The following is a 13,776-nucleotide window of genomic DNA, read 5'->3' on the forward strand; positions in this document are numbered from 1 at the left end:
AGAACCACATATTATCTAACACAGTTCATCTTCTGTACTGATGATTCAACCAGGAGAGTTTCAACTCCATCTAAGAGCTCCAACTCTCAGTGACCTCACAACATCTACAGTATGCACAACATGAACCAGAAAGAATGGTGATGATGGTGATGAAGATGTGAGTGTGTTTAAAGGGCCAACCTGCTGTGTGGACGATGTGGAGTCGGGGTCTGCAGTTGGATCGTCCTCTCTGGATGCCGGCTTGCCAAACAGTCGCCACCCTGTTGCATTATGGGACGTTGCCTTGGGCTCTTTGGATTTCCTAGAAAACAGGCTCCTGAAAGAGACACAGAAACGATGGGTTTTATTATTATTATCCTGATTCATAACTATAACATATCTTTCCTGGAACTTGTGCTGAAAAACATTTATTTAACTTTTCACTGGATCAAATGTTTGTATAAAAAAACCTGACTGCGTAATCGGGCTTAAATCACAAAGCGTGTGTGCAGCAGGGTGAGATGTCGCAAATTCTCCCTTTTTGTTCAAAGTTAATTCTGGTGTGGATGATATGATCGCTGCAGGAAACCGTCTTCACACAGGAAGCCACAAATCAAAACATAAAAGCAAAAATCCCAAACGCGTCTTTTCAACAGCAACAAGCGGAAAACCTTTCATCCAGAAATCTTCCCACACGCTGCAGGTCGGACCGAAACTCAAAACTGTCCAACCTCACCCGGCTGCACCTTTTCACCATTGCTCAACAGAGCAATGACAATATGTTGCACAACACTGACAGAGAGGCTGACTGACATATTATTTATATGTAAGATAATCTGGTTTTCTATACTTAAGTTAAATCAATAAAGTTCAGTTAACATTCACCAGTGTTCCTATTCTTCTTATAAATTAACTTAATATTTATGTTGATGCATTGAAAGCCTGTTGGTAACCCATTATTTCACAGGTCACATGGTCTCCTAGAAAGGAACTGATACATCATTTTAAGGGGATTCCTTGAATGCAACATGTAATTTGGTATTACTATAGGGTAAATGGATATAGTGTTCAATTGGCATACTTCTAAGTAGGACAACGATTATCATTATTATCATTATTATGATATCATTATATTAATCATCGTTGATTAATCTGTTGATTATTTTCTTGATTAATCAATTAGTTGTTTGATCTATAAAATGTCAGAAAATGGAGAAAAATGTCTTTCAGTGTTTGATGACGTCCTCAAATGTCTTGTTTTGTCCACAACTCAAAGATATTCAGTTTACTGTAATAGAGGAATAAAGAAACCAGAAAATATTCACATTAAAGAAGCTGGAATCAGAATTTTTTTTAACTTTTTTTCCCTTAAAAATATTACTAAAACCGATTAATTGATTTGCAAAAAAAGCTGGCGATTAATTCAACAGTTGACAACTAACAATTAATTGTTGCAGCTCTACTTCTACGTGGACCTTTGTTTCCAACGTCAGGAACAAGGTTTCAAATAAATAAATGAACATTTCAATTTTATATTTCTATATTCTTCTTTCAAGAAGGTTCCTCTGCAATCAACATCTATTCATAAAGTCTACCCAACTACATACTGTACTTTGTTGTAAAGGAGTGGGTACTAAAATGACGTCCAAATTGCATATATTCCGTCCACATAACTTCCTAGGCAATAATTAAGAAATTAGAGACCTGTAAAATAAAGCATTACTCGCCTGTTTTACAGAAACAAGAACTTTAGAATAAGACTGATAATGTGTTTTCCTCTTATAATTAACTTCTGTAAGCTAAATGTTCTTATTGCTCAGTCAGACTTACAGACTTACTTACAGTATCCCATTCTGTGATTAATTTTCAGAGAATATTGTTATTATCAGAGTATTTCAATACTATCCCAGTGGCCTCTGAAATGTAAAGGTCTTGATGTCAGACTCAAAAGTTGCAGAAAAATAATTTAGTTCCTCAAAAACAAATAGGCTAAAAGAAGAAATGCTGGAGTGAAGACGTAATGTGGTGAATTTATCATCATCATCATCATCATCATTCTAACCACAGTCGTGCTGCTGCAGCGTTTTCTGAAGTGATGCTGAAGGAAAAAAAGCTGCCAGATCAACACTTTTATATTAGTTTCAGTGGAAGAGGAGTTTGCTGGTCAGCTAGTGAGAGGAGAAAGAGGGAAGGAGGGAGGAGGAACTGGAGGAATTATGAAAAGGAAGTAGACACACACACTCTCACACACACACGCGACGCTGTGGCAGAGGCAGACAGCCAAGTAAATATTATTCCTCCTCTCTCTGCAGGCTCAACTTTCTTCACTCAGAAGTGTTTGTGTGTGAGAGAATCCAGTCAAGTGTTAGAAACAAGCGCTTCGTTTAAAGACCACAAACACTTTGACGCCGTGATAGCACAAGAAGTGTTTAGGAAATTTATGTGCCATACAATTCCAAAACAATCTTTGTTTTGTCGAACCAACAGTCCAAACCTCAACATTATTACTAACACATTACAATTATGAACACTGTGAAAAGGAAAAGCAGCAAATAATATAAACCTTTAAATGTTTTTGTAACAAAGTATCATATTTTATTAGTCCTTTATCTGTTTTGTATACAAAAATATTATTTTTTAAAGTAACTAAAGCTGTCAGATAAACGTAGTGAAGTAAAAAGTACAATATTTCCCTCGGAGATGTAATGAAGTAGAAGCAAAACGTGTCTTCTTTCTTGTTCTTGTTGTAGTTGTTGTGCAACAAGTGAAACAACACCTCAGAAATAAAAAAGAGGAAGTGATTTGTCCGAGAAAACTGTCAAAAAATTGAGTTGTTATCTACGTTTAAATATCTTGGGTTTTTAATTGATGACCACGTCTTTTAAGACACATATCCAGTACGTTGCAAAAAAAGCTGAGTTTAACTTGGATTTTACTTTAGAGCAAGTCTTGTTTTTTTTGTGTGAAACAGAAATTAGTGTCAACCTTTTTACCTGTTAATGATTATGGTGATGTGAATGCCTCTGCTCACGGTCATCACATGCTGGATAGTGTGGATCATGGGGCTCTGAGATTTATTACAAACTGTGGATTTCTTACCCACCATTGTGTTTTATACTCAAACGTGAATTGGCCTGCTTTATGTACACGCCGCCTCAGTCACTGGTATGTTTTGATTTACAAAGCTATTCTTGGTAAAATTCCTAAACTAAGGATCAAACACTGAACCTGTGACAGCATCAGCTTCTACAAAATCACTCCAGACGAATGTGGAAGCAGCTGAAATGCTTGAACGCAGTAAATAAGATGCACCAGCCTTTTGGAAAGATGAAAAATGAGCTGCTTAGCTGTGTTAGTAGGTCAGACACAACAGGTTAGGCTGTCACTATTCATACTCCAGCATGTGAAATATAAAACACGGTTCCCTTTGTGTTGGTTACATCAAGCTGTTCCTCAGATGATAGGCTGCCTTGTTCTCAGATACCTGAACAGCACACCTGTAGCTGCCAAATTTTTATAAAGGCATTGCGTCTCTTGTTCTGTTAAGCAGAGCAAGAATGAATGCAATGCGACAGACCCAGTGTGAGCATGTGTGCGATAGGATCTAACCTAATTCTCCTAAGTGGAGTGCACAGGATGCGTGACTGTAAATAATTAACCATGGAGGTGATTAGAGCTGACTTAATTCCCAAGCATGAAGTGTGTGTAAATTAATGGAAATGAACAAAGGGTATTGGGGGGGGACGAAGCAGAACAGGTTGCTGTCATAAAATTTGCGTTGCTGATGAAGTGTATTTTTTGGCCCATCGACCACAAACCAAACACCACCAAGTGACAGCTGATAGCGCCAATGGAGCTAGAGCTTTCTTTATAGTGAAAAAACTAATTTAATTGTATTTTCTGGGGCGAACTGTTCCAGTAATAGTTTATTTATTGGCCAATTCTTTGGAAAATAAACATTGTACTGGAGCCAAAATTCTGATTTCATAACAAAACATTGCCGTTATGTAATGCTGTAGGCAATGTGATGCAACAAAAGTATTCCAAATTGGAAACAATATGGATATGGTTTTGAGAGCAATTGCAAACACCCCTTTGGATAACACTTGATACAAGTATGCATTTTGAATCTCATTACAGATGCAACCAATCTTGGAACCCATCGGCTATCGTTCTGACGACCATTTTTTAGCCTCTAATATTTCTGTGGTTCTGGTGTAGCCAGCGGATATCCGGATAATGGATATCTGGGCCAAGACGTTGTTTACAGTACGATCCGCAACTTGAGACGCGAGAATGGAGTCGTCATCGGATGATAGCCGATGAGTTCCGAGATTGCATTCTAGCCATTGCGTTCGGCCTCTTTTGCTCTCCACACGGACTATTTACCAGCATTCAACCAAAGCTCGCTCAAACGTTATTGGTCAATACTACTCAAACTACAAACCTTGTCCAAAATCTTGTCCCGTTGCCTACAGATTCTGCATTCATATGCAAATATGTGTTTATAGAGATTAACAGGCTGCTGAAACTGTTGAAAACTCTGGAAAATTAAGTGTTTCTTATACACAAGAACAGTTCAGTGTTATTCTGTTGCTAATTTAACAGTCCTACTCAACTTTTGGGTGATTAGAAATAGGATGGGAGCACTGTAATTATTAATAATTTCCATGATTTTATGGTTTAATTGAAACCTTGAGTCATTAACTCTAACAACAAAGCTCACAAAATGTTAATATAACAAGCTGGAAGTGAAAAGTTAAAGATTTGTTTTGTAAAACTGCTTTAGGCTGATAGTTGTAGTTTAAATAAAGTAGCATTCCTGACTGTATTTGTTATGAGTGGAGTTCATTTTTTTCTGATCCTCCCTGACCTGCCCTCAGCACTGTGAAACAAACAGCCAGCGTGGAGGTTTTCCAGCCGGGTTGTTTTCTCCTCCGTCTGTCTGGATTGCCTCTGAGACGCCGTGACATTCAAGCCAGCTGCTGAGGTCCGCGTCCAAACCAAAAAACACAGACGGAGATTTCACAAACAGAAATTTTCCTACACCTGCCAGTCGCACAGGATTTTACTGCATCAGTGATCAAAAAGAAAGAATTAACCCTCTGGCTCTAAAACTCCACTTAGCCCTCTCTCACCTCCTCGTATGTCGTTTACAGGAATGCTGTCTGGGTGCAATTCCACTCACTTTGCTAACTATTACTTGTAATGTTAGAGGTGAAATATTTAAATTGTTTTCCAACGTTGGAACTGATATCAACTGACGTAAAAGGCATTTAGTGCAGTTAGTTATTTAATAAGAAGCTGAACAATCCAATGCAAAACTGAAGCCTTCCCTAGTGCACAATACAAAACACAATATGAGACAACATATCATAGGAAACCACTAAAGGATCTCAATTGGTTTTGTAATTACTGTAAGCCTATTTTTGGCTGTTATGAGCTGTATTGTGGTAGCCTTACATTAAGACAAATACTTCAATATTCAGACATTACATCATGTTCAGGTTGGCGGTGTTTTGGAGGCGGTAGGTGTTATTGTTGTGATTTATAATGCCATTTTCGATCGACACAAAAGCTGTGACAATTAACTCAACGTTTGTCATGTCGCTTGAGTCGATATGTCGATTTAAGAGTTGTTATTTCTGTAAGTCGACTTAGAACAACCTGTGCAGCTGAATCCATCTCATCCACACTAGCTGACATTTTCCTGGCAGAAGATGACGTGGCCATTTTTAATCCCAACAGTCAACAACAGTCATCAACGAGCACAACACCGGATCTATTTGAATCACCAGTCATCAGTATAGTATTGCGGTAAAAAAAAAACATAAATGTATTAAAATAAGTACTGCATCAGATTCTGTTTCAAAAGGCTTGTGGCAAAATCAGGACCAAATTAACCTGATCTGTGGTTTCAGCAGGCACAAAAAAAACAGTTTCATGCTGGATTTCCCAAATCCACATCGCATTAGCAGTAGGTCAAGAGTGAGAACTGCCCACAACATCTCAGACTTCTACATATAGCCTTTTTTAAACTTTTATTAACTTTGTATAATGTCCTTGTTTGAGGCAAAGCCTAACATGCAAATGTTCTTTTTTTATCTTCTTGTTGTCATGTTTGTTAGACAGTGTGTTAGTGTTTGGCCTGCATGTACAGTAGAAGAGCTGTAAAAGCAGCCTGAACTCTCCCTCCTACAGTTTTCTAATAATTAAAACACAAACAGCCCTTCAGCTATCAGCCGACCTGTCTGCTTCCAGGCTGCTGATTTAATCTACTCAACCAACCTGCTCAACTCTCCTCTGATTCCTGAACATGCTCCATGTGTTTTCCTGGTGTCAGTCTGAGGCACCAGAGACAGTCTACCACACCTAAACCTTGTTTCTGGTCCGCTATGAGCCACAAGTCTTACACCATTATCTTAACAGTGCTGTTAACGGGATAGCTCTGGTGTCGATCTGTTCATGTTGATTGTGACAGAAATCTACATTTTACAGGAACTGAGAAAATGCTTTTTCACGCCTGACACAAACAGACACAACATCGCTGCAGCATCATGGCAGCAGTGCGGAGGTTAAATGGTGTGATGAATCAGCCTGATGGTTGAATCGGCCTCAGAAATAGAAAGCAGAGGGCGCAATGAATGTGGGCTAAGCCCCGAGGAAAGAGGCTGCACTGAGTCAATGCTCACTGAGCTCTGCTCTATCACTTACTGCACATACACAGAACTGGGGCATGATTAACATGCAAGCTATTACACAGCTATAGGCCACAGACTGCAGCTCGGAGAGTCTATGAAAAGAAGCCGATATATGTCAAATGGTCAAGTCGCCCGGCTAACACCCTCCTTAATCCCTCTATATAACAGAAACTGATATCAAATATGGAATTAACCCGCAGTATCTCTGCCCCTCTTGTTGGAGACTTAGAAACCAAGAAGTATTCAGTGCACGTAGTTATCTGACTATTCCCAATTTTGGATATGAGAAACTTGTTTCTATTTCCAGTTGTGAGGGATTAGGAATGACAAAATGAACACAGTTAGATTTCTGCAGGAGAAATCTGATTAGCTGCTAAATGTCACACAACATATTAAACACTTGGAAGTAGCCATGCTCGCAAAAAGCTTCTGATGATCCAGCCCGGTCGTACAGCAGTTTGTGAAATAGTGTACATTTTTTAATGTATTGATTCCTGTACATAGACACGAATTTCACATTTTTTTCCTTTTCATTCACATATCTTGAGGTCAGAGTTCAAGGTACCCCTTTGAAAATAGCCATGCCAGTTTTTCCTCGCCAAAATTTAGCGCAAGTTTGGAGTGTTATTTAACCTCCTTCGTGACAAGCTAGTATGACATGGTTGGTACCAATGGATTCTTTAGGTTTTTTCTAGTTTCATGCAAGCCCGCTACAACCTAAAAAAATCGCAAGTTGCGTTAATGCGTTAAAGAAATTAGTGGCATTAAAACAAATTTGCTTTAACATGTTATTATCGCGTTGACAGCCCTACTTTTTTCTCATATTTATAAATGATTAAAAGGGCCAATTTGAGGTTGTTAATTGGCTTGATTGAAGGGCCGCCAATTGAATAGGCCTGTTCTTCACTAATATCTTTCGAAACAAAGTTTGGAAGCCCAGAAAATTTCTGCATTTTTGACGAAAAGTTAAATGGTTTTGAAATTCGATAATTTCCACCGCTGCTTCTGCCTCCCTGTAGTGACTGAGTTTTTGTCACCATGTCTGGTTTACTCTTTAAACTTCATGTATCTATACTGTCATGGAGGTAATATATCAAATAACATACAAACACACTCATTCTACACTTGTTTACGTGCAAAAATGTGTCCGCCCGGGTTTCTATATCCAGAAGTCTCTCCTCCTTTTTTAAAAGTATACAGCTGCCTTTAACTGGAACAGGAAATCCTCTCCCTTCTTCCAAACCAGCTAAAATTACTCTCTCTCTCTCCGTCTTTTCTCTACATATCACAAAAAGAGACAGTTTAGTGAGAAAAACAGGTGTATGCTACAGTCACAGAGATCACCCATTAACCAGGTCACAGGTTGAAATTGTACTATAATGCTGAAACGATCGATTAATCAATTAGTCATTTATCGTGCAAATATATCAAACATTCTCTGGTGTCAGCTTCTCCAATGTGTGGTTTATATGGATATGATTGTAAATTAAATGTTTGGGTTTTGGACTTTCGGACAAAACAAGACATTTGAAGACATCGCTGTGGACCCACTGTTTCAAAATATCCCCTAACCACTCTGAATAAACATTTGTGATTACACTGGGATATGTGGAATATCGCCATCTATTCCCCCTCATCATGACCTCTCTCTCATTGGACAGACCTCAACACTGTCCAAACAAAGGAGCTCATTCGAGAGCAAAGACTTAAACCACAAATATCTCCAATTAAAATCAATTTGTCACGTTCCCAAAATCTGTCCAGTTGTTGAACAAATGCCAGATCCACGTTACGAGTTAAGATCTGTTTATTTAATGACATCCGGACCAGATGGATGAGTTTACGAGTTGAGGTGGGAGTCGGAAATACGAGGTCAAAAGGACTTAACAAAGTCAACCAATCCTGCAACACTGCAGACTAACTGAAGGTGAGGGTATATTGTAGGGCAAAGAACAAGACTGTGCGCACAATTCTACCAGTTTAAGCTTGAAGTAACTCTGCCCGAGGCAGAATATGAGGAATGCTGCAGTGATTGCGAGGAAGGAGTCACACAAATATTTGATATAAAAGGTGTATAGGTTTTCTACTTGTGGAATGCTGCTGTTAGCCTGCTAGCCAAGTTAGCTTCAGACGCTTAGGTCTGTGACCTTGCTGATATTATTTCCCTCTCCTGTCTGCTTTCCACCACAGCATCCCAGCACATTTCTCCACACCAGCTCTTCATTTCAATTGCAAACAATTCAACCTTCCAAAAAACATCTATTATTTGATAAAGCTTACTGGGATCTCACCACTCAAGCATTGGTATTTTGATGAAAGACGGTGACTTGCAGCTCTGGTGTGTGGTGTGCAGGAATTTTGTATTTTCAGACAGATGGTGTACAAGTCCTGCATTTCCTGAAATCTACAATTAAAGGGGATGGATGCACAAAGGAGTGGGACTTCTGCCTCTCAGCTGAGTTTCTTTCCTAAAAAAGAAAACCAGGTATATATGTGTATATGTGTGTATATATATATTATATTTTAGGTTAGGGTTAGGGTTATATATACTTCTTCTTCTCATATTTCATGACTTATTTGCGGATACTCTCCCTGTGTTGTATTCTCTACTGTTTGAATTTTATGTATCCATGATTGAGAATCAGTTAGGTCTTTTGTGGCCAGCTGTGGCTATTTGTCTGTGTGTATGTTGTTGTCAGGTATGATTGATTGATGTGTTGTGTCAAGGGTGAGTGTTGTTCAGAAAAACAAAAATAACTTTCCCTGTATAGTGACTGTTCTATTGATTATTGACAATTAATAAAAAAGACCTTTGAAAGAAAAAAGAAAATCAGGAATGTTGGGAAAGTAGGGATTTGAGAGGTACTCAGGTACTGAGAGTATGTTTGGGTTAAAGTCGTGGTTGTTTGGTTCGCTGACAGTCATAGCTTTAGGGATTTCATTTTTAACCACATCACTGGACATGACATGTTGTATTAGTGTAACTCAGAGACAGAGAGAAGGCACTTCAATTTACCTGGTGAAGAAATCAGCGATGCCGAACCTCTTTGGCATCAGCTTGGGGTCTGAGCTGTCTGTCTGCTCGGCCAGGTTGTCCGGGGCGCTCTGCCTGCGACCAGCCTCCAACACGTTCCTGAAGTCCTCCTCGTCTCCAAAATAAAACCCTCCATCATCCTCGTCGTGGGACAACGGGGTGGCATCACAGCTGAGGGACACCTGTAATGGAAAATGACATTGTATGTAGTGATGTCTCTTTATGCAACAGTAGAAAGTTACTGTCTGTGTGCTCTTCGTCTCATGTAGTAAGATAAGTACTGAGTGTTGACTTTTACTGGGACACTGTCTGACTAAAACAGACAGTAACTTTCTACTCCTTATCTGTGTAAAACAACTCCTTATCTCACAGCCCCTGTTGTAGATTTCTATATAATCACATTGTAATAATCTTCTGCAGACTTTGTGTGACTCTGTATAACCCAGTGCCTCTTCTTGCAAGAATAAAATACAACAAAGACATTTCATCTGTTTGAGATCCTTATTTCAACGTTCATTAGGACTCATCTTGGAATATTGACAGAACTTCCATTACACACCACAATGTTGGGGTTAGTCCTCAAACTCTGCGGCCTGACGGGCAAACTGAGGTCACTGAAGTCCTCCTCATCATCCTCCCTGATGATGATGATGGGTTCAGAGAGAGGGCTGTCATCACCGTTGGAGGAAGGTGAAGGTGAGGGGGGTTTGGCACTTGATCCTAGGGTGGAGGAGTCCTTGGAGGGGGCGAGGAAGTCAGGGAGCTCTGCCGCAGCAGGAGCTTCCTCCTCCGGGCACTGAGACACCAATGTCCCAGCTCTATTTTCTTGCTTTGACCCAAAGTCAAAGTTAATGTCTGTGTTTGTTTCTGCAGGATAGTCCGAGTCGTGCCAGTCACATGTTGCTCTGGCGGTGGTCACGATGTGCAAACCACCGTTGGCGACTTTCACTTCCTCCACGTCTACGTTGCATAAACACAGCCTCTGTCCCAGGAGCACCGGGCTGGAAAGCACCCCTTTCTGTCCGAAATACCCCGCAGAGCTGGGGCTGTCAACATCCCCGTTGGGCATGTTTACAGCTGGATGCTGGAGGGCCTTGGCAGTGGTAGTTGTGGTAGTTGTGGTGGTGCAGGCGCAGTTCCTCTGGTGTTTCCCCGTGCATGGCAGTCGATCAAGCGGGAGAAAAGTCCTGATGCAGCCGCCGCTAGTGGCCTCTTCTCCAGGCGGGGTAACGTCGTCTGAATCCGGGGTTTCCCCTTCACCTTCGCTCTCTCCCACCGGGTTTTGCCTCATCTCCACTGAAACCGGACCACCGAGGAGCACAGCTGGACAAGAAGCACCTCCTCCTTCTTCTCCTCCTCCGACCTCCTCCCGGTTGAATGACTCAGTGAATCCGTTCAGGCCGCCGTGGTCGCCGGGGAGATACTTCTTCTTCTCCTCCGCCGCCGCCACTAGATCCAACATGATGTCCCTCTGGCTCTGCTGTGTGGGCGGTTGTACCGGGGCGTTCCTCCGGTTACCGGTCACATAAACACCGCTGACACCGGCTAGCTGCTCTTTGAGTGAAGATTTATAACCTCCTCTCGTTCCTCCTCCTTCCTCTTCTTCGTTCTCGTTCAAATCAACAACAAACGACCCTCCGTTCTCCCCCATCGTCTCCATGAGCTCAGGCCGTCGAGCGAGCCTCCTCCTCGGGCGTGATTTCCTCCTCCTGCCCGGTCGAACCGCCGGCGGCTCCGCAGCAGCAGGTTGTGTTGTTCTTGGAGGAAGGGGCTACCACTACCATTTTAGCCATCAAAAACGTTCACCAGACACGCATAGGTTGGAACATAATCATATCTGGTGTTCTTAAAACAACTATTTTAATCCGTTTTAGCGAGTTTTTAACGTCGCCAGCCGGCTGGAAGATTACTGAAATCCCCTGAACGGTTTATCTGTCTGCTGCAGCACAGCGGCTCTCCGGCCACGGTCCAGCGCCATCTTGAAAAATACCCCAACACTGACGTCATGACCCCCTCCAAACCAGCGAGCTCGCTTATTGGCTGGAAGGTTACAGTGACGCCTGCTGGTCGCTGCGTGTCACTGCACCACCAGGGATTCCTGAATACAAAGAAATTAGGCTTTTATAAATACAAATAAATAAATAATCACCAGGGATTCCTGACCCCAGGTGGTTATTTTTTTTTTTTATTTATTTATTTGCACATATATAAAACTGCACAAAATCCATTCAATGAAAAAAAAAAAAAAAGAAATGTGTTCCTGACCCCAGTTATTATTTTATTTATTTGCATATATATAAAACTGCACTAAATCCAGTCAATGAAAAAAAAAAAGAAATGTGTTCCTGACCCCAGTGATTATTTGTTTTTATTTATTTATTTGCACATATATTATAAAACTGCACAAAATCCAGTCAATGAAAAAAAAACAAGAAATGTGTTTCTGACCCCAGTTATTATTTTTATTTATTTATTTATTTGCATATATATAAAACTGCATTAAATCCATTCAATGAAAGAAAAAAAAGAAATGTGTTCCTGACCCAAGTGATAATTTTTTTTAATTTATTTATTTATTTGCATATATATAAAACTGCACTAAATCCATTCAATGAAAAAAAAAAAAAGAAATGTGTTCCTGACCCGTGATTTTTTTTTTTTATTTATTTATTTGCACATATATAAAACTGCACAAAATCCATTCAATGAAAAAAAAAAAAAAGAAATGTGTTCCTGACCCCAGTTATTATTTTATTTATTTGCATATATATAAAACTGCACTAAATCCATTCAATGAAAAAAAAAAAAAAGAAATGTGTTCCTGACCCCAGTGATTATTTTTTTTTATTTAGTTATTTGCACATATATAATAAAACTGAACAAAATCCAGTCAATGAAAAAAAAAAAATGTGTTTCTGACCCCAGTGATTATTTTTATTTATTTATTTATTTGCACATATATAAAACCGCATTAAATCCATTCAATGAAAGAAAAAAAAAGAAATGTGTTCCTGACCCAAGTGATTATTTTTATTTATTTATTTATTTGCACATATATAAAACTGCACTAAATCCAGTCAATGAAAAAAACAAACAAGAAATGTGTTCCTGACCCCAGTGATTATTTACTAGTGGTGGAAGAAGTATTTTTAGAGCCTTTACTTAGGTTAAAGTACTAATACCACACTGTAAAAATACTCCACTACAAGAAAAGGTAAAAAAACTTACTTAAGTAAAAGTATGTAAGTAGTCTTATGGAGGACGGAACTTGCCAAAATCCAAAACTAAATGAATAAGTGAATAAATAAATGAGTTGATAAATAAATAAATATGCAATTAAAAGTAGCAAAACTAATATTAAAAATAAATGTTTTAATTAATTGATAAAATCTGACATAAATTTGTATTTCTGCTTTAATTTGCTTTTTTTAATTTATTTACCTTTGTATTAATTCCCTTATTAATTTACATTTCTGTTTAATTTCCACTTTTATTTCTTTATGTATTTATTTTTATGAATCTTTAAATTTATTTATTTATTTTTGCATTTATTTTGTATCTATTTTATATTTATTTTTAAATGTATGTATTTATTTATGTGTTAAAGCATTTCATTATTTATTTATTCCGGCATGATTTTCCCTTAGCATTTCACCCCTTATTTATTTGCCCAAAGGTATTTGCTCTGTATTCTTTGCTTTATACATTTGTTTCGTCATTCATTTGTTTTTACATTTCTTCATACATTTCTGCTTCATTATGCAAACGGAGGGGCGTTGCTTTCATGTTGTGTCATGCTTTCAGTTTTAGCAATCCCACTCAGAAAGGGCTAAATGTACTTAGAGTATCACAAGTAAAAGTATTAATTGCACAATAAAATGTTCTTGGTAATAATGGTAATAATAATGATGATAACAGAAAAAAACAAAGATATAAAAAATATAAAATTAAAATAATAAATTACAATATTTAATTTATGAATACAAATAAAGAAATAATACTGATAAAGAAATATACATATAAAAAATAAATAAATGAATAAATAAATCCACACACCAGATT

The 13,776-nt window shown here is 38.7% G+C and overlaps 1 protein-coding gene across 1 annotated transcript in view; it reads right to left on the reverse strand.

Annotated features, from left to right (window-relative positions):
- LOC141774412 (TBC1 domain family member 12-like) overlaps nt 1-11,707 on the reverse strand; it is a 23,607-nt gene extending 11,900 nt beyond the window's left edge. The window contains exons 1-3 of the mRNA XM_074647075.1: nt 10,274-11,707; nt 9,697-9,896; nt 181-316 (exon numbers count right to left, since the gene is read on the reverse strand). Of these exons, the coding sequence (XP_074503176.1) occupies nt 181-316; nt 9,697-9,896; nt 10,274-11,374 (1,437 nt within the window). The 5' untranslated portion in view covers nt 11,375-11,707. The remainder of the gene's footprint in view (nt 1-180; nt 317-9,696; nt 9,897-10,273) is intronic.
- Between the last annotated feature and the right edge of the window lie 2,069 nt (nt 11,708-13,776).

The sequence above is a fragment of the Sebastes fasciatus genome, chromosome 9, assembly GCF_043250625.1.
Source record: "Sebastes fasciatus isolate fSebFas1 chromosome 9, fSebFas1.pri, whole genome shotgun sequence".
Lineage (NCBI taxonomy): Eukaryota > Metazoa > Chordata > Actinopteri > Perciformes > Sebastidae > Sebastes > Sebastes fasciatus.